This window comes from Salvelinus namaycush, chromosome 18 (genome assembly GCF_016432855.1).
Source record: "Salvelinus namaycush isolate Seneca chromosome 18, SaNama_1.0, whole genome shotgun sequence".
Lineage (NCBI taxonomy): Eukaryota > Metazoa > Chordata > Actinopteri > Salmoniformes > Salmonidae > Salvelinus > Salvelinus namaycush.
The window spans coordinates 26,193,889-26,207,468 of record NC_052324.1 but is presented as its reverse complement, the minus strand read 5'-3'; the positions used below and the strand labels follow the sequence as shown (position 1 = coordinate 26,207,468).

At 40.8% G+C, this 13,580-nt stretch overlaps 2 protein-coding genes across 3 annotated transcripts in view; one reads left to right on the top strand and one right to left on the bottom strand.

The window, feature by feature from the left end:
- Positions 1-3,086: 3,086 nt before the first annotated feature.
- On the bottom strand, positions 3,087-7,291 carry LOC120063270 (UPF0600 protein C5orf51 homolog). Its single transcript, XM_039013537.1, has 6 exons — positions 7,198-7,291; positions 6,125-6,234; positions 4,564-4,710; positions 4,081-4,212; positions 3,851-3,965; positions 3,087-3,688 (listed from the first exon to the last, which is right to left on the bottom strand). The coding sequence occupies exons 1-6, from the start codon at positions 7,289-7,291 to the stop codon at positions 3,453-3,455; spliced, it is 834 nt and encodes a 277-aa protein (XP_038869465.1). The 3' UTR covers positions 3,087-3,452.
- Positions 7,292-10,819: 3,528 nt separating this feature from the next.
- The window catches only part of LOC120063269 (succinyl-CoA:3-ketoacid coenzyme A transferase 1, mitochondrial-like), a 131,757-nt gene continuing 128,996 nt past the window's right edge, over positions 10,820-13,580 (top strand). For both annotated transcript variants that reach the window (XM_039013534.1, XM_039013535.1), the window contains exon 1: positions 10,820-11,020. In XM_039013534.1, the coding sequence (XP_038869462.1) occupies positions 10,919-11,020 (102 nt within the window). In that variant the 5' untranslated portion in view covers positions 10,820-10,918. The remainder of the gene's footprint in view (positions 11,021-13,580) is intronic.

The window sequence follows — 13,580 nt, the reverse complement described above, 5'->3', positions numbered from 1 at the left end:
TTAGGTTACAGTTTATGGTTCTTATTGATATGCATTATTATTTGGACTTTCTCCGAACTGAAGGCCATTAGGCCAATATTAGGATGTCCCTAGACATATTAAATATCTTCACACCTAGAAGAGCCTCCAGGCTTCCGTCATAATCGTCAATTGTGAATGCGGAAAAAAAGAATTACGGGCAGTTTGGTAAAACTAATCCTGTCGGAATCGTCTTCTCGAAAAACAGACATGCTGGGGTAATAATTACATAACCGACGTTCTATAGCAATACTAGTCCCTTCCGAATATGGTTTAAGGGGGGAAATTCTATGAAGTTCAATCTCGTCCTTCTTTGTGCAGGTTGATATTCCCTCTGCGCCGCGCTCCCGGTAACGTTGTTTATTTTTATTAAATGTTTTTATTTAACATTTTATTTAACTAGGCAAGTCAGTTAAAGAACAAATTATTATTTACAATGACGGCCTAATATGTGACGGTGGCAAGGCATGTTAACTAACAGAATAATATAGAGAAAACAACACTTATCTCAACAAATAGGTTGTAATAAGGCTTTTTTCCCCCTGGCTTCACCAGTGATTTTACCCACGCACCACTACTAGTTCGCATACGCAGATTCATGGACCTTCTATATCCGGTTCATACAGATATATTAGAGAAAGGAGGAGATAGGAATATCCTTGGGCGCTGAAAGGAGGAACGTATAACGCCTCGCCCAGCAGACTGTCGACCAATCGCTTCATGTTGTCATGCTGCATCACGCGGTTGCTAAGCTAATTGTCAAGCAATCAGAGTCAGGGTATGAGTCAAGAAACCTGCTTATTTCCCTCGAAAGTACGTAATGTCACGATTCCAAAGCTATACAGACAAAAAGTTAATTGTCTCACATCTCGGAAAATATTTGTAACGTTGTATTTCTTGTTTACGAAATTCATGCTTATGTTTGGTTTTTGAGCTGGCGCCCAATTGACTCCCATTCGCTCCTTGAAGACGAGCTCTATGGAAATGAGCTTTCTGGGCAGGGCATTATTTAAACTGCAGTAACCATTGAGCGTTACCCGGAAGGAGGTAAACAGCAACAATCTAGTAAATTCTTGATAAGGCAGGCCAGTTTCGGTGAAGTGGGTACCAGGAGGGATGTGGAAGTCAACTCGAGATAAGGTCAACAGTTGAAGAGAGAAGAAACCTCTGGGAGGGAGGCCAGAGGGTCCGCCACAACAGTTGTGTCTCACACACACACTTCCACACCCATGAAGGTTCTAGACGTAGGCAGGGCCATGATAATACCAATGAGAGGAAGACTGAGTTCTTGCCAAGCAACATAGATGGATTGTGTATCTTAGTCATATAAGGAGGTGACTCCGCCTAGTCGTAAAGTATAAATATACCGAAAAAGAATATCAAAGCAACATGTAAAGTGTGGCAGTTGGGTTATGATATGGGCAGGCATAAGCTACGGACAACGAACACAATTGCATTTTATCGATGGTAATTTGAAAGTAGAGACCGTGATGAGAACCTGAGGCCCATTGTCGTGCCGTTCATCACCTCATGTTTCAGCTTGATAATGCACGGCCCCATGTCGCAAGGGTCTGTACACACAATTCTTCGAAGCTGAACATTTCCCAGTTCTTCCATAGCCTGCATACTCACCAGACATGCCACCCATGTTCGGGATGCTCTGAATTGACGTGTACGACAGTGTGTTCCAGTTCCCACCAATATACAGCAACTTCGCACAGCCATTAAAGAGTGGCACATTCCACAATCAAAAACCTGATCAACTCTATGCAAAGGAGATGTGTTGCGCTGCATGAGGAAAATGGTGGTCACACCAGATACTGACTGGTTTTCTGATCCACACCACTCCTTTTTTTAAGGTATGTGACAAAGATGCATATCTGTATTCTCAGTCATGTGAAACCAATAGATATGGGATTAATTCATTTCAATTGACTGATTTCCTTATATGAACTGATTAAAATAATTTGTTTTTGTTCAGTATATACACTTGTGTAACTTGTATGTTGTCTTTGCAGCTGTATGACCCAATGGGATGAATAAACTTGGCTTGAGCTTTTTGTAGTCATCCATTTGAGTTATTACTATTTGTTAAGAACCTAACCAGGTAAACAGACCCAAAAGCCTGCCAGTGCATTTTCACTGGTGTATGCATGCGCTTGATCATTGATGTTTTTCCTTCCACTGAAGTACCTGTCTCTGAACTGTCTGAGACTTCGTATAACTAGACTCCTTCCACCTGCTTTCGATGTGGCAACAATAAGGCGTCCAAGATATCCTCAATGTGCTAAACATTACTTATCAAAGCTCAAATCAGTACTGTGAAAGAGAAGCTGAAAGCAAATCTGACATTTCTTGTTACCGCCATAGAGAATACACATTTTTATATCTGTGCTATTATAGTGTCTGTGACAGAATGGGCAGCACCATTATGGCTACAACCCATAGGTTGTAGCCATAATGACTAGTTGACTACTTTAAAACGGCAGAAGCCCTCATTGGCGCTGCCCATGCTAAATCTGCCTTTTGACCACTAGAGGCCTCGATCATTCTGACTGAGTTTACAAGAGTTCCCCACCCACTACCTTGTGGAAGAGGTGCATTGTGGTTATTGTAGTTGTTTTACTACATATTTTAAACCAACATATTTATTTTCAATGACATAAAAAAAAATGTTTTTTTTCTTCCAAAAAGAACACAGAATCTGCATTTAAATGCATACTATCAAAATAAAGTTCCTGTCACATTACTACTTGTCCAAGTGAGGTCAATTTTTTTTATTTATATATATATATATATATATATATATATATATATATAATTAAAAAAAGTGGCATATTACAAAGCTGATGCTTTTAAAAAAAAAAAAAAAAAAAAATGTACATACTCAAATGGTCATGAATACTTCAGTCACCAACTCTGTATTCCCCATCTTACCCCCCACCCCATATATATATAAATGCAATTAATTTAAAACATAACAAAATAATAATTAAAACAATAAATAAAAACAGTTGCTGTGCAATGTTTCATTACAAGCGAGATTATGATTAATCTTCAAACAATACTTTAATTTTTAAACAATTTATTTTGTTAATAATCTTATTTTAATATAATTATTATTCTACCACATTCTCAGAGCAAAACACATGCCCAACCAACAGTCTGAAATCTGGAAGTGCTTCTTGCAGGAGATGGGGAGACTCACATTTCATTAACACCTCTCCCTACCCTAGCCCTTCATTCTTCACCTACCCTTGCCCCAAACTTCACCCCCTCAGTCAGCCGGAGCCTTTCAGAACGAAAAGAAGTTGACCCTAGAAACTGATCCATCAGATTCCTCCTCCCTTAATGCTTAGCATTACAATTGGGGTTTGATAACCTGATCCTAGATCAGTACCTAAGGGAAACTTGTACCCATAGCCCTCCCTGGTTCACTGTAAGATACTTAGGATTTCCTTGGCATTCTCTGTGTTCCAGCCCTGGCCCTGAAGAGGGCCGTCACAGACAAGCACGTATTTGTGCAGGATCTGCGTCCCAATGTCCCGGAAGTGAAGCCGGTCCTCTTTGCGTTCCATGGAATCCACGCTGCAGTCCTCGTACTTCACTGCCCAGAAACACATCTCCCCTATGTACATCATCGTCAGCAGGTGGGTGTCTGAGAAGATGCCTATTGGAAAATAAATAAAAACAGATAAATAACCAGGTTTTTTCATCCCTTTATGAGAAATTAAGAAAGTTTGTCTTGATAATGTCAAAACAAACATGTAACATTGACAAAATAAACAGGCCACAACACATGTATAACATATAGCGGTTCTATGATGTTTACCTTCAGCCAGGAAGTTGGCGGTAGCAGAGTCGTGAAACACCACCCCATCGTTGAGCTTCACGGAGTTCCTCACCTGCAACATCCTCATCAGGTAACGTACGCCCTCCTGAAGACACTGAAACAAGACAGACAACAACACAGCATGAACAGGCGTAAGGAATCCAACTCTAATAGTAGCAGTTGCACTGCAATTCAAGTTAGGACTTCTAAGTAAAGTTAAATGGCCATACCTTGAGGAAAGTGGCTTTGTTCTTCTTGATCCACTGCTTGCGTTGGTGGAGTGTGTGGCAATACATGTAAAGCAGTGCTCCACGTCTCCAGTAGAGGCACTCTAACACCTCTAGCCCCAGCACTGACTGCACCTAGAACAGGGACAGGTGTCACTAAACAGTGTGTGTGTGTCACCGGAGGATGGTGGCACCTTAATTGGGGAGGACGGGCTCGTGGTAATGGTTAGAGCTAAATAAGTGGAATGGTATCAAATACATCATACACATGGTTTCCATGTGTTTGATACCATTCCATCCACTCCGTTCCAGCCATTATGAGCCGTCCTCCCCTCAGCAGCCTCCACTGGTGTGTGTGTGGTGTGTAAATCTGCTGTTATTTTCCTGTAGTGAACAAAATACTCAATGCATAGGGTATAAGGTCCTATGCACTTGCATTGCCCTTTAAGAGCAGGCTGAATATCTTTTGCACAAAGGCACACACACCTCTTGGGCCGGGACCAGTCTACCCGCCAGCACCTCTGGCTCTGTGAGGTCCTGCAGCAGCTGTTGGATCTTAAAGGGTGAGCAGTCCTCCGGGAACTCCTGGTCCACCAGCTTGTTTTCCTCATAGAACGTGATGTCCAGGATCACCTACACACACACACACTAGTGTCATTCTTGACTTTTAAAGGGCCCAGTGCAGTCAAATGTGATTTCCTGTGTCTTATATACATTTCCACACTATGAGGTTGGAATAATACTGTGAAAATGATAATTCCCTTTAAGTGTAAGAACTCTGGTGACATCCCATGCAGTAAATTATTTAATAGACCAAAAAAAAAGAGTTCCAAACCTCTCTGCCAACAGCTAGTTTTCCCCTTACCACTCAGACAGTCTTAGAACAATTATTGCTTGAGAAATTACTCTTGGCTAAGAAGCTATGTTTATTTTTTACCATTTTAGTAAAAATAAAAAAACATTCACAGTAAGGTACTTTAATGTTAGAGAAATTAATTGATATGGAGATTAAAAAAAGAAACGGCTACATTTAACACAAATATGACTAAACAGTAATAGTTTTGCAATTAATCTATTCAGCCATGCTCTTTCGCTAACATTTATGACAAGAGTAACATGGTCGGCCGGCCTTCAACTCTAATGCAGGTGAATTGCAGACTTCTTCCACAAGCTGTGGGCCAACAACCTTCAATAAGACATGTCTCTGTCTCTCCAACAGGCTGTCTACAACTCTGCTATGGTGGGTGGGGATGATGCGGAGAACTCAGACAGACCGTGGGTTGGGAGTTATGTCAATGTCATCAACAGGAGATGTGTCAACAAGTCACTGGGTTCATCATCAGCACTGCACTTTGAAGTTGGAATTCTAATCTTTTGAACTCTTCTAGATTTCCACATTTGTGGACTAATCCCACTTCTTTTTAAAGTGCATCATTGTCATTTCTTCATTTGAAAGTAGTCACTGATTTTTCTATGCTCTGACAGGTGAAAGGATGAAAAAACATTCCATTCACGAACAGAGCAGTGACTGGGCTACTTCAAGGACATGAGGAAGGGTGCATTTAATTTGTGAACTGAGCCTGTTACAAAGAGGATAGTGGTCAGTTGAAAGTTCCCGCGTCAAGGAAGGACAATAAGTGTGTCGGCTCTCTCACGCCTTCAGGCTCACATCATTGGATGACATGAACGACTTAACAAAATAGAATACTGTTATCCTATTTCAAACAGCAGGTGGAATAACTACTAGAACACAAAATGACATTTTGCTTGCCTCGTGAACCAGCCTGGGCCTGCCATATATCACCAAAACAACAATCTGTTTGGTTCTACGAGGCTACCTATTTGCAACTAACAAGGCCTGAACACATGAAGTCTACCGTTTACATTCAGGAGGCCACTTGCCTGCCTGCCTACCTACCTACCTGAACAGGATTATCAGAGATGAAGGGAACTTGGATGGTATGGTAACAAATTTGAATTCACACCTAGCCTAAAACATTTTGTCTAGAATCTAGCTAGAACATTAACATGCAATGAGCTGCAATACCTGAGTGTAATCCTGAAGCAGTTTAGGCAGACTGTTACTCTCCCCCCCTTGTCTGTAAAAGCTTTTCAACTTGTCTAGTATTGAAGAAGCATTCTGTAAATAGTCATCATCTAGGAGAAAATAAAGTTGTTTAATATGTATTACAGGTCTAACTTTATGTCCAAACATTTCATCTCATGCTTACAGAGTTTAATGTATCATTTAACGTGTTAGTTTACACACTGATAATTTCTATGACTTGGTGACAATGTATTTTACAGTGCCATGATAATGGCGCAAAATGTATGGAGCTGCCCTTTGAGTTAGTCAATAAAGAAGATAATCTAGCTATGTCCATCCGTCCACCTTTGTACACAGTATTATGACAGTCTAGACTAGAGTTGACAAAATCAAGTTCATTGGAAAATAGTTGGCCAGTAAGCCAAGAACGTACACAAAGTGGAATACATTTAGATACCTAGCTAATAAATCCAAGAACCCAGAATAGCCTAGATACATTGGTCAAGCAATCTGCAATAACATTATGCATTGAATGTTTGACAAGTAATGGATCAATACCCTAGCTCAGCATCTTTGTCGACACATTAACATCAGTTAGCCAGCTATCGCTAACGTTACCTACCTAACGTTACAGTTCCACATAACGAATTCAGTTTAATTCAAATCGGTTTTATTGGCATGGTTAACATGTTTACATTGCCAAAGGAAGTAAGGTAAACAAACAAAATGTAAAACAATTAGCTAACTAGTTAGGTACCATGTTAGCTTGCTAACTAGCTAACGTGGCTAATAACATTAACGTCAACTACGTTATCCAGCAAACATAGCTAGCTAGCGAATGTATGCGATGAGTCATATTGTTTACTGTTTTTGTTTCAACTTTGACTAACTAGTTTATCTAATTTGGTCTGTGTGTTATCATAAAGTATTTCTGGTGATATGGTAACGTTAGCTAACGTAGCTAACTAACTAAGCCAGATGAGAAGAACTTTCAACTGATCAAACTGAAGGTGCATCGACGTGACATCAGCTACCTTTCATTACAAATGATTGTTTTAACAGTGTACACCTACCTTGTTTCTCGGTTCTGAGGCTGGCGCACTTATTGTCCAACTCAAAAATCCTTCTCTCCAGTTCGAACGCCTGTCTTCTGCAGTCGTCGGCCATGACTAAAACACTGTCACGTGACGCTATGATTATCCATTCACATGGTGAACGTGTTTATTTTATTATCTGGGACAGGTTTCATGCCACTATTATAAAATCCGCATTAAGAAAATATGAGCGTTTTCCCAGAAGTGTTGTTTCCATCAAACGGATTTGTGCGTTGTGACGTATAAACACGAAAAGTATTTTTTCAATTACGTTTTCATGAACCGAATAAAAATCTAAAATTAGATGCGTTTCCATTGCATTTTCGACTCTACCTATAGTTTTGGTACACGCACTGTTGCGTTAAATAGCAAAGGTGCCTACATGTGCTCTAGCCAAGTTTGCAGATAGCCTACAGTGCGGCTAGGCTGTGTGGGTAGGCTACTCTACATTATGAGATTATTATTGTTATATATAATAAATATACATCTAGCTTATGCATACATACATAACCATATCTACATATATATGAACATACATATAGCTTGTGCATACAGTACCATTGGGTTAGCTAACTCAATGGTCAGACTAGTTAACCTTTAGATAACTCCTGTTTTAGTGTCATCTGGCTGCGCTAGAGACTGTGTGTGACCATAGGATTAAAAGCTTGTACAACACACCCCATGACTAAAACACAAGACTGCTGAGGCACCGAACAGGATACCCCATTGTCACAAAACTGCTGACGCACTGAACAGTTATGAAGCGCCAAACTAAAACCGCCTGACTTAAGTAATTGCTCACATCCCTCTAACTCAGGAAACCCCCTAGCCCATCTTATGACTCCTGGACACACAAAGAGTTACATAGCATGAACCCAAACACACACACACATTATCTCCCCTCTCTACTGGTCGGGTGCCAAGAGCAGAGGACTCATGCTGTGCACCAATGGGGCTACTGCTAAGGCCAGAGCAGACCCGCCTCCAACTCTTCAGGACCAGTCAGGAGAACAGAACTACCAGAATCAACCTACGTCATTTAATGTATAAAATATAATGCACACTATGTTTAGGGGCTCTCTTCTGCTGGTTCCCTCTGACCCAAATGAACGAGCCCGTGCACGCTTTGCAAGATATCTTTAACTCTGAATAAACTGCCTTTACTATATCTAAGTCCACCCTGGTCCAGCGTCTTGACTTGGTCTCATTCTCATATAAATGAAACATCAACATTATGGATAAGAGCGAGAATATTTGTATTCGTCAAACATCGATCATCATGTCACCAGAATAAAACCATCGATATTTATTTGAAAGCAGCATCAAACTCATCACCATGCACTTTCACCACCATGTGCAGTTCATCATAATTTATTCTTCTATAATATTATGGCTGTCTGCAAACACACGTTCATCATAATTTATGTAATCTGTTGCCTAATAAACTGTATGGTTACCCAAATCGTAATGCGAGGACTATCATCGTGTCTCCAAATTTACTTCGATATGATGGTTATTATATAAATATTTGTGCATGTCGTATTCACCTCATTTTCTAGCATCAAATTTTATTTTGACGACATTTGGAAAGTTCACCGAAATGTACAGGTTTGATGGAAACCTGGTTAGTGATCCAATACATGTTCGCTCCAAATATATCAATTTATTTGTGCCCTCTTGTCAATTGCAAATCCATACTTTTTCAATAAACCTTAATCAAATACACCCGCCGACTGTTTAGCGTGTGCCAATTGAATCTCAACAAGGAAACAAACTGTATTTGATTGGATTTCAGCAAACAAAGGCACGCAACGACAGAGAAGAAACATAGGTACAAGGTTAGCGTTTCATATAAACTCAGCAAAAAAAGAAACGTCCCTTTTTCAGCACCCTGTCTTTCAAAGATAATTAGTAAAAATCCAAATAACTTCACAGATCTTCATTGTAGAGTTTAAACACTGTTTCCCAATGAACCATGAACAATTAATGAACATACACCTGTGAAACGGTCGTTAAGACACTAACAGCTTACAGATGGTAGGCAATTAAGGTCACAGTTATGAAAACTTAGGACCTAAAGAGGCCTTTCAACTGACTCTGAATAACACAAAAAGAAAGATGCCCAGGGTCCCTGCTCATCTGCGTGAATGTGTCTTAGGCATGCTGCAAAGAGGCATGAGGACTGCAGATGTGGCCAGGGAAATAAATTGCAATGTCTGTACTGTGAGAGGCCTAAGACAGCGCTACAGGGAGACAGGATGGACAGCTGGTTGTCCTCGCAGTGGAAGTCCACATGTAAAACACCTGCACAGGATCGGTACATCTGAACATCACACCTGCGGGACAGGTACAGGAAGGCAACAAGAACTGCCCGAGTTACACCAGGAACACACAATACCTCCATCAGTGATCAGACTGTCTGCAATAGGCTGAGAGAGGCTGGACTGAGTGCTTGTAGGCCTGTTGTAAGGCAGGTCCTCACCAGACATCACCGGCAACAACGTAGCCTATGTCTCACCAGGGTTGATGGTCGGATTAACGTTTATCTTAGAAGGAATGAGCGTTACACCTAGTTCTGTACTCTGGAGCGGGATCGATTTGGAGGTGGAGAGTCAGTCATGGTCTGGGGCGGTGTGTCACAGCAACATCGGACTGAGCTTTTTGTCATTGCAGGCTTTCGCAATGCTGTGCGTTACAGGGAAGACATCCTCCTCCCTCATGTGGTACCCTTCCTGCAGGCTCATCCTGACATGACCCTCCAGCATGACAATGCCACCAGCCATACTGCTCGTTCTGTGCGTGATTTCCTGCAAGACCGGAATGTCAGTGTTCTGCCATGGCCAGCGACGAGCCCGGATCTCAATCCCATTGAGCACGTCTGGGACCTGTTGGATTGGAGGGTGAGGGCTAGGGCCATTCCCCCCAGAAATGTCTGTGAAATTGCAGGTGCCTTGGTGGAAGAGTGGGGTAACATCTCACAGCAAGTACTGGCAATTCTGGTGCAGTCCATGAGGAGGAGATGCACTGCAGTACTTAATGCAGCTGGTGGCCACACCAGATACTGACTGTTACTTTGGGTTTTGACCCCCCTTTTGTTCAGGGACACATTATTCAATTTCTGTTAGTCACATGTCTGTGGAACTTGTTCAGTTTATGTATGTTGTTTTAATCTTATGTTAATACAAATATTTACACATGTTAAGTTTTCTGAAAATAAACGCAGTTGACAGTGAGAGGATGTTTATTTTTTTAATTTTAAGGTATTGATCTTGGGCGAATCTATGTAGTTGGAGCTGAATTCCACAAAGCCTGGTCTCTGCTCCACTCCATTGGTGGAGTTCATCAGAAACTTCCTTCACCATGGAGTGAAATTTAGTCAACTAGGTCCAGCCGAAAAAATCTATTAACAAGTAAATATCGAGAGGAAGAGAGAGGCATATATATATAAAAAAAGGGGACATATATGTATTTATATTACGGACTCGCCTCTAGCCGCTAAACAGTTAAATTATAATGAGCTAGCCGAGCCTCTTTTGCTAGCGTTGATCCTTCTCCGCTAGCCCCGCCCCTCCTAGCTTTAGTGTCATTTTACCAGCTGGGACTGTGAGTTCCTGCGAAGGTTGATCACACATGCACGCCATAACTCAACCGGCTTACATTGCTCATCATTTAGAAAAGCCTGTTGGTTAGCTTCAAAAACATGGCGGCCCTTAAAGTATTATCACGAGCGGATAATGTATTCTTCAAAAACCTATCTGCCACCTGCAGATCCAATTTGAACTTCACCCATTCCTTGATCAAGGTTAGTATCGACATGCGTCAATGACCAAATAGACCAAATACAAACATGCAACCAGTTAGACACATTGGGAAGCGTTGCTTTTTTTGTGTGCGAGTGTTTATTTTAAGCCTGCTACGTCAGGTTAGTGCGAATGTGTCATATGGCACGTTCTATTTTAACCCATAAATTGTTCTCTGGAATGCAATTGAAATCAAAATTCATTATTTGCATTTACTGTTGGGTACTATCAGCGTATACTTGGCTACTGATCCGTTATGTTATACCTCAGCACTACTGACCCCTTTCATAAATGTTCGTGATGTCTGATGCTTCCATTCCATGATCCATGTGAGTTATTTCCCGTCCTGGTATCTTAGTAGCCTATATGGTGGTTAGCAGTAGGCACTACTCTGTCACCCATAAAAACTCAAATGACCTTGGCTGAGAAAGGGACCTTGGATTTCAATTTAATGTGTCCATTTGTTTGTTTTGCCAGTATCATGTGTTTTATGTTTACAGTAGATAGTTCCCATTGAAGACACTCACTCACCCCCCCAGTCTCTGTGATACAAGTGTAACAGTATAACTTTAGTACGTCCCCTAGCTAGCCATTTCACATCCGTTACACAAGGTCCAGCTATATTACGATCGATTGGGGAACATATCTAGTGAATATATTTGGAAGTTATTGATGTTGACTACCGATATATTTTTTTCTCCGTAATGCTCCTTTAAACTGTAAAGAATTCACCCTACCAACATAGCAACACAAATAAGCCTAAGAATGTTTGTCATTGACATTGCGCTGCAGGTTGCAACCCAGTTCCCCCGGACCCTTTGCGTGTCACGGGCACTAAGGACAGCCAGAAGTAGAGGCATGTAAAAATGCAGTGCGGAACAGTCTCTGTAAAGTATAGTCTACAGGTGGTGAAATAGAAAATAAAGCATATTTAATGTATACAGTTCTCTGATAAGGGTATTGTTTAATCATGTGTTTGCATTTCAGTTTTAGAAGTAGTGAATTGGAGAGTATACACAGTACACACCCCAATGTTTAGAGAATTACGGTCTGACGCCATGCTAGTGTTGTTCAATACATTTTATTGTGCATTGCTTCACCTATAGAAGTTGGCCTCTCAGTGTGCAGTAATCCTGTTATATTATGTTTTGGCCTCCTTTTGTCACATGTTATGCAGTTGCTTTTGTTTGGCTTTGCTGCCACAGTACAGTTTGTAGTTAGACCTCAGATAAGTTGTTGGAGGTTATAACCGTAAACAGAGCTAATGGTCGTTAAGGTTCCGTCTAGGTCAAGGCTATACAGTCTAAACACAAGATGCTGGTCCTAGGTTAACAGTCAAGCTTATTTTGTGAAATGTTTTCCTTTTCCTTCTGGGAGCATTTTCCTCGGCTTGATTGGTCATAATTGCTGATTCACTATTGACAATTAATTTTTATATGAGCTGAGGTCAAAATCAAGCCACTTATGTCAAATAACTATTATGAACTATCTTCTATTTGGACACAAATCCACCCAGAATACAGTTCCTCCCCAGTATTTTGGTGGATCATAATAGAGTGAAAGGTGTGATAATGGGTGAAAACTAAAGCTGGTCATAGGTTAATACAGACTAATGCGTTAACTACATCAGGGGGGGATTGCAGACCTATTCATTCTATTTATAACAAGAGGTTGATTTCACGTCACTAATGTCAGAGCTTAGAAGAACTAGCCTATAATGGACTGTGTTGTTTTGTCAGGGACATTCTCAGATCCACCAGACTGCCTCATTCCCCCAGTGAACCTTCCATCTATGCTAGTGCAGTACGGTGGATATAATTAGTTACAGCAGAGGAGTTAAAGGATGAGCGAATGGTGGGTTAATGGCAGAAAATTAAAGGCTTGATGAGGTTAAAGGGTCTCCGTCTGCTCTCCAGGTCTCAGCTGGAGGAATTTGCTTCCTGGCAGAGTTCCAAAAATCCAACCAGTTCAAGACTGTCTGCTTGCCACTCTTACTCTAGCTGAGAAACTGTTGTGAACTGTACATATCCCCTTTATTTGTTGTGCTTTGCCTGCCTGGTCCATCTTTTCTGTGCTGTAACTGAATACATTCTATACTATTGGTGTTGGTTTTTTATCTCACTGCCCTTAATGTGAAGTGCTGATTTTGACTCGACAGCCTGTGATGGAATGCTAGCACTGAGGAAATTCCACGTTAACAGAGTGATGCTGAAACTAAGATTAAAAAACTGTATGAAATGAAATGTATGCCAAACAAAATCCAATGATCGCAAAGTTAAACAAACCGTAGAACTCTATGCACAAGGACTAATTTTAACAATTCCCACACAACATTTAATGAAAACACATTTACTTGAAGAACAGTGCAGATGCAAAGTTTTGTAACAGAATATCGGATTGTGCTGTTTGTGCCGTCCGTCTGTTACCAAACTTAGCATCTGCACTGTTCTTCAAGTAAATGTGTTTTTGTTAAATGTTCCGTGTAAATTGTAATAAGTAGTGCTTGTACACTGAGTTGTATGATTTGTTAAACTTTGAAATCAATGTTTTTTTTGTTTGGCA

Excerpts from the sequence above, each read along its gene's own strand:
- LOC120063270 (XM_039013537.1), bottom strand. The coding sequence starts at position 7,291 with ATGGCCGACGACTGCAGAAGACAGGCGTTCGAACTGGAGAGAAGGATT. Across the intron at positions 6,235-7,197 it reads CCTCAGAACCGAGAAACAAG|ATGATGACTATTTACAGAAT; the intron begins GTAGGTGTACAC and ends ATTTTCTCCTAG. Across the intron at positions 3,689-3,850 it reads CGCCAACTTCCTGGCTGAAG|GCATCTTCTCAGACACCCAC; the intron begins GTAAACATCATA and ends ATTTTCCAATAG.